Source organism: Alligator mississippiensis, chromosome 4 (genome assembly GCF_030867095.1).
Source record: "Alligator mississippiensis isolate rAllMis1 chromosome 4, rAllMis1, whole genome shotgun sequence".
In the NCBI taxonomy this organism is placed as follows: domain Eukaryota; kingdom Metazoa; phylum Chordata; order Crocodylia; family Alligatoridae; genus Alligator; species Alligator mississippiensis.
Genome location: NC_081827.1, coordinates 212,405,084 through 212,411,790, shown reverse-complemented (window position 1 = coordinate 212,411,790; position 6,707 = coordinate 212,405,084). Strand labels below are relative to the sequence as shown.

General features: G+C 45.7%; 1 protein-coding gene across 4 annotated transcripts in view; it reads left to right on the top strand.

The window, feature by feature from the left end:
• Positions 1-1,469: 1,469 nt before the first annotated feature.
• The window catches only part of DYNC1I2 (dynein cytoplasmic 1 intermediate chain 2), a 37,670-nt gene continuing 32,432 nt past the window's right edge, over positions 1,470-6,707 (top strand). Inside the window, exons 1-3 of one of the 4 annotated variants that reach the window (XM_019480516.2) lie at positions 1,470-1,567; positions 3,292-3,409; positions 5,881-5,995. In XM_019480516.2, the coding sequence (XP_019336061.1) occupies positions 3,302-3,409; positions 5,881-5,995 (223 nt within the window). In that variant the 5' untranslated portion in view covers positions 1,470-1,567; positions 3,292-3,301. Of the gene's footprint in view, positions 1,568-1,877; positions 1,947-2,120; positions 2,253-3,291; positions 3,410-5,880; positions 5,996-6,707 lie in introns of those variants that run through there. The other 3 variants (XM_019480517.2, XM_006265901.4, XM_006265902.4) reach the window with 3 other exon arrangements.

The window sequence follows — 6,707 nt, the reverse complement described above, 5'->3', positions numbered from 1 at the left end:
AAGCTCCTACCAGTTTTAAAGTTAGACCTTGAAAACATGTACTAACTTTATAGCTGGTTACTCACAAGCTTTAACTTGCATGGATAGGAGTCTCCCCTGCAGCTGGGAGCCCCATCCGCTGATGGCTCCCAGCCACAGGGATGCATCTTGCCCGGCATGAAACCCCTGAGCCCTGGGGATCACGGGGAGTGTGAAGCCCCCTGCCCACATGGGGTTCTTGGCCCCAGCTGCACCTCACATGCAGCCAGGGCTGGGAGACTTGTCAATTGTGGAACTCAGTCCCATCCGCACCCTATGGCTGGAAGCCGCCTAGCAATGGACACTTCCAACTGTGGGAGCTTGCTTCTTGTTAGTGCAACAAGAACTAGGATCAGGTTCCCCCTCCAAAGGCAATAAGGCATGATTGGATCTAATGTGCAATCCCAGAATCATGCCTGCTGTCATACATATGTGAACTGTTCTGGCATCTAGCCTGGCTTCTAATCTTGCATGTGGGCATAGCCGCATTGATCTGAAGTCCAGGAGAAGGCAGGGTAGTAATTATTCCCCTCTCTGTTCAGCACTGGTAAGGCCACATCTGGAGTACTGTGTTCAGTTCAACCCCCTTTCCCCACTCCAAAAAGGATGTGAACAAATTGGAGAGTCCAGCAGAGGACAGCAAAAATAGCAAGGGGGCTGGGGGACAGACTTCTGAGAAAAGACTGGGGGAACTCGGCTTATTTTGTCTAGAGAAGAGGAGACTGAGAGGAGACTTAATAGCAACCTTCCTGAAGTGGGGTTTGAAAGAGAATGGAGCTAAACTGCTCTCAGTGGCAGCAGATGACAGGACGAGGAACAATGGTCTCAAGTTGCAGCAAGGGAAGTCTGGGTTAGATATTGGGAAGAATTTTCTCACTAGGAGGGTAGTAAAACACTGAAACTGGTTACCCAGAGAGGCAGTGGAAGCTCCATCCTTGGGGGTTTTCAAAACCTGGCCATACAAAGCTTTGGCTGGGATTGGAGAGCTGGGGGGTGGTCCTGCTTTGAACAGAGGTTGGACTGGATGACGTCCTGAGGTCCCTCCCAACCCAAACTTCCTGAGTCCATGAGATGGGGGGTGTCTATCTACATCTAGATGGGGGGGGTGTATCTATCTATATATAGATAAGTGTGTGTATATATAGGTGGTGCATGTGTTTTTATACATACATACACATATATGTAAATAGGGGTGTGTGTGAATCTTGTGTACCTATATACAAATGGGGTGTCTCGAGCTATATATAGATAGGGATGTGTGTGTGTAGCTTGTGTATCTCTATATAGGTAGGAGTGTGTACCATATAGCGGGGGAGCAGTGTACGCGTCCCCTACGCACGAGCTTTCCCCAGCTGCAGCTGCTTTACAGCCTCGCCGGTTTCTCTGGGTTACTGCTCCTTTGTCTGCCGCTCCCAACCTCGTGGCCGACAGCCCGATTCCGATTCGTCTCCCTGCTCGCACGTCGCTCTCCGCCCGTCCTGTCACAGCGGCGGACAGGAGAGCTCGTGCCATGGACACACGCCTCGGCCTCCTCCGTCCAGTACGCAAGGTACGGAGCCTCCCACCGCCTGTCTGCCCTGCCCCGCCCTGCCCTAGCCCGCTGTAACTGTCCCTTCGCGCCAGCCAGGGAGGGGCGTGCTCGGCGCCCCGCCCCCTCCGCGCGCGGTTCACCACAGCGCCGCCGGCCGGCCCGCGCCCCCAAACTGGAACCACGCCCCTGGGAGGCCCCACACCGCCCTAACTACACTTCCCAGCATGCCGCACTCGCGGGAGGGCGCGGTCCCCTCGGAGGCACTCCCAGGATGCATTGCTTCGCCCCCGGAGCGCCATTGTGCGGCCGGCCGCACTGCCCGCTGGAAGCTATAGTTCTATCGGTCCGCTCCGTACTCGAGGCAATGGTGGCTGCCTTCGGTCGCATGTTATGTCGTGTAGGTGCCGCTCCTGAGCTCTTTGCAAGCCACTGGCTCCGAGCGGCATGGGGTCCCGCAGGGTCCGCACCCGCTCGTCACCTGACACTTCCGCGTTCTCGCCCCGCCACCGCCTCACGTGCCCGCCCCCCTCCTCCCTCACTGTGGATATCTGCGCATGCGTATTGAGAGTGGTGAGGCTGGTCTGTCCCTCTGCACTCGCCGTAACTCCCGCCCGTCTCTGCCGCTGCCTTTGTGAAGGGACGAAAGCGGATTCGGGCGGCGCGGCCGGGAGCCGGTTGGAGGGGAGCGCGGCCCTGCTGCCGGGTGAGGGCCGCTCACGGGGCGGGGGTCGGCCATGGCAGCCGGTGTTTGCTCGGGGCGGCCTCTCCGGCGTGGTGTCAGGCGTGGGAGCGCTCCCCCGGGAGTCTCGGCGGCCGCGCCCAAGCACGGAGCCTGTACGGGCCGAACCCAGTCCTACGGGGGGCCGGGGTGCTGCTCTCTCCCCGCGGCCACTGTGCGGTGGCCGGGCCGGGCTCTGCCGCCAGCGCTGTTCCGGTGCCCGCGGGCCCGGCCCTGGTGCTGGAGTCTCCCCGCCAAGGCCTCCCTCCCCTGTCCCCGGGGTCGGGCTGTGGTGCCCGCTGCTCTCGGCCTCCGCTGGCCGCTGCTCCTCCACTTCCGCCTGCTCCTCACAGCGTTTTGCCGGGCAGGGGTTGGGCCCTGCTTGCGGGCCCCAGCCCCGCCCCGCCCCGCCCTCGCAGTTCTTCTGGCTTCCGTTTTAGCATTTTTCCCCTAAGTTTCTCTTTGGTACCTGAAGGGGACGAAGTCTCTGCCGGTCCTGATGTAGTTGTATTATCACATTTGCAGCAGGACACCTGGTTCCCGTGCGTTTTTGACTCCCCCCTCTCCCCCCCTTAAACAAGACTTCAAATACATCCTCGGCAAACATGAGACAAAGTAGTAAAGAAAAGCATTTTCAGCCGCCTGTGTTTTATGCCCTTCTGGTCTTGCTCTCTCATGGGATGCAGTACCCATCTTGTGGCTTAGTAATAATACTGCCCGTTTAGGTGTGATCCCACATGCAACGGTAAGATAGCCATGTACCGTACAGCTGAAACAGACAGCAAAAGCTTTTAACTTTGTGGACATTCTCCTTCCTTGTGTCCTGTGGAGGACCTCTGTGGCAAACTGTCGGCAGACAGTTGTTGTGGAATCAGAGGCTGCTTTGGTCTTTTGGTACCTGATAAAATATGTTGAAGTCTAAATATGTCGGTATGATATTGAGGTGCCTCTTTAAGACTTTGCTATATTAACTACTTTGCTGTCTGTTATGACTTGTTTGACTGGTTGCTTTTCTGTTGCTCAGAGTTGCAGCCATGTCTGACAAAAGTGAATTGAAAGCAGAGTTGGAGCGCAAGAAACAACGCTTGGCTCAAATCAGGGAGGAGAAAAAGAGAAAAGAGGAAGAAAGAAAGAAAAAAGAAGTAAGAATTGAATTTTCTTTTCTGTATAGATCATACTTCTTGTCTAGATTTAGTCAAGAGGGTCTAACATCCTGTTTATAATCAAACTATTTCCTTGTTAGTTGCTTGTTTTGAACCTCTAGGTAGTATTACATCCAAACATAATAATATTATATTCGTGTATGAGAACAGATACAAAAAACTTGTTCTGAATTGACTATGTAAGCAGTCTGCTTGCTATTTATGTGAGAAATAACTTTTTAAAAAAGGGACTACTCCCTTTTAATAACACAGAAATCAAATAGCAAGGTAATTTCTCCAGGGTAGTTCTCACTATGTCCCTCTATATTGTTACATTGAGTCTGTGTGGTTAGGTTACCACGTTACCAACCTAATAGTGTCACCTTTAATTTTCATCCTGAATTGTTCAGTCAGCACAATAATCAGAGCACATCTACATGTTAGACTCAATCAGTAGTTGGCAAAGAAGTCCAGGAAATTATTGAAGTGTATGGTCAGTGTTGATACTTCGCAGGTTTCTACTGAGAGCTGCTTCCGCACATTGGCTCCAAATCAGCAAAGCTCTTGAGCATGGGACTTAAGTGTATGCTTAAAGCTAAGTGATTTACTTAATCAGGGCCCTTGTTCTTGTCTTTTCCATGCTTGGGTTGTAAGCTGGCAGGAATCTCAAATTAGCATGTGGCTGAGCAACTGCCAGCAGAATGATTCAGACAGTTGAAAAGAGAGATCTCAATATATGATCTATATCCCAGGGATCTTAGAGCAATGTATTATCTCTCTGTACTTTCTGAGAACCATGTGTGATGTAGTAAGCACATCCTTGGGAGTGATGAAGTTTGGGAATATCTTGATTTAAGAGGAATTGTATAATTAAGAGCATTGCATATATGCATATCAGGGTAGGAAAAATCTTTAACCAGTGTATATACATAGGAAGAGAATAAGATGACCTAAGTTTTTTTTTTCTAATTATTTTAAGGATTTCTATTTCATGATTAACCACTCACCAGAAAAGTGGTATTGATAGAGTCCCAATGATTGTCTTCTATGAGTTACATGAATTTACTATCGAGTATGAACACCTTGAATTATTATTTCTTTAAATCTGAGAAATATGAATCATACAGTAGATTTGTATAAACTTAGGGTAGTGCTAAAGGTTCTCATTGTCACAAGAAAATTACTAATTTTTAGACTCCTCCTCCCATGCTTCAGTGACTTGCTTGAGGATAACTAATTGGATTTTGGCTTCAAATGATAATAGAGGCTGAATATGATTTAATCCTGCATTTCACTGTGGTCCAAACATTCACCTTTTGGTTAGGATAAAACATTTAGATATTTGTTTCTTTTTTTGTTGGAATTTAGTTTAGTTTAAAAAAAATTAAAATGAAACTAAACATCCTATTGTTCAAATTTGGAATGAAGGGGTAGGTGATCATTCAGTTTTTTGCATTCTTACCTTTCCTTCATTTCATAAAACCTCTAATATCTACAATAAATTTTATTTGTAAATGCCATCCACATATACTCCCTAGAAAGAACAGAAGCTCTATATTCAGGCCTTTGGACACATATACAGTATGTTCTTCTAATCTGCTAAGCCTTTAAATTTATACCAGACATGGCAGGGTACCCTTTTGGACCCTGTCCAAAGTGCAGTCTGTTGTCTTGCCATTCAGATTTGTATTATCTTTCTTTAGAACGTTTACTGTCATTTTAGGATTTTCTGAATCCTATGGTGACATCCTAGCTTTAAAGCAAAACCTTGGCTTTGCAAAAAAAGGGATAATTATTGGAGAGGAGTCCTTATGACTTAGTCATTATCCAGCCACACACGCATTTTAAAATGGTAAACTTTATTCTTGTATACTACATCCTCTCAAGATCTTATAAAGTGGTGATAGTTTAAACAGCTTGTAAAAGTAGTTGTAGCATCTTTTATCTGCATATTGCAGACTTATTTGAGGGTACAACTACATTTCTAAATTCATTAGAGTTTTTACAGATCATCATGCCATTGCATTTTCTCTGTAGAAAGAATTGTCAGAAACACTAAATTAGACCATCCCAAGTTACCTCCTGATTTATAAGCATTAAGAGTGGCAGGTAGGTATATTGACTTGTCAAATATTGTCAATTGACTACATGTTTTTCTGACCAGTCAAAGATTATAGCAATTTTACAAAAAACCTACATTTTTTACAGTTTAATTGACATAAATACTCCTTTAAATTTTTTTCGACGCACTTAATGGAAAATTTGGACTTTTGTGTATTTTTTTAGACCTATTGGCAAATGTTTACAATATTTGACCAGTTAACTGACTGAACTGTATTTAACTGGTCAAATAACCAACCCTAATAAGCACAGAAAAATGCTTTAAATATGTTTTCACAGGAAAGTTTTTAATGTCCAATCTAGGTTCTGTGATATTAGTTGAGTGATTGTTCCTGACTTTTTTTTTTAAGACTGACCAGAAGAAAGAAGTTCTTCCTGTACAAGAAGAATCTGACCTTGAAAAGAAGAGAAGAGAAGCTGAAGCATTGCTTCAAAGCATGGGGCTAACACCAGAGTCTCCTATAGGTAAGAATATTAGTATCAGAATATTGGACAAATGTCCTGCCCTTCTATTCTATTTTTAGGAATGTGACATTTGCATACACTGCATGACTATTATATGGCTGACATTTTTGGCATGCATGTCTCCTTTGTTTGTCTTACCATTATTTGTCCTGCAAAGTTTGCCATGACATATTATCTCATGACGTCATGTCTCAGTACACACAATTTAAACATTTGACTTCTTTTTTGTTACACAGTACTACTAGTAAAATGTTGAACTCTATCTGCCCAGTATTTAAAAAAAAAAAAAAAGAGAGAGAGAGACATAAATTTAAAATATCTGATGTGGATTTTAAAACTGAAGGCTACATATCCAGAGTAATTGTCCTTCAGAGTACAAACGCAAGCAGACAACATGGAAGTTGTTTTGTTCTGCATTAAATAACATGCTTTTTGTTCTTCCTGTTTTCCCCAGAGAGATTCAGTCTTATGTTTTTTCATTTTCTCTTGGGCTACGTTTTGGCTAATTCCCCTCATCGCCACACTTTAAAAAAATACGGTAAAACCCGTGTTAAATGGGATTTTACTAACCGGAAAACTCTATTAACAGGAATTTCCAGCTGGGGGCAGGGAGAGAAGGCTCACACACCTGATCAAATCATGTTGAGTTGCTGTATTTCATGGTGTATAGGTTGACGTGGTGTATAAGTCGGCCCCATTTTTCTGATCCAAA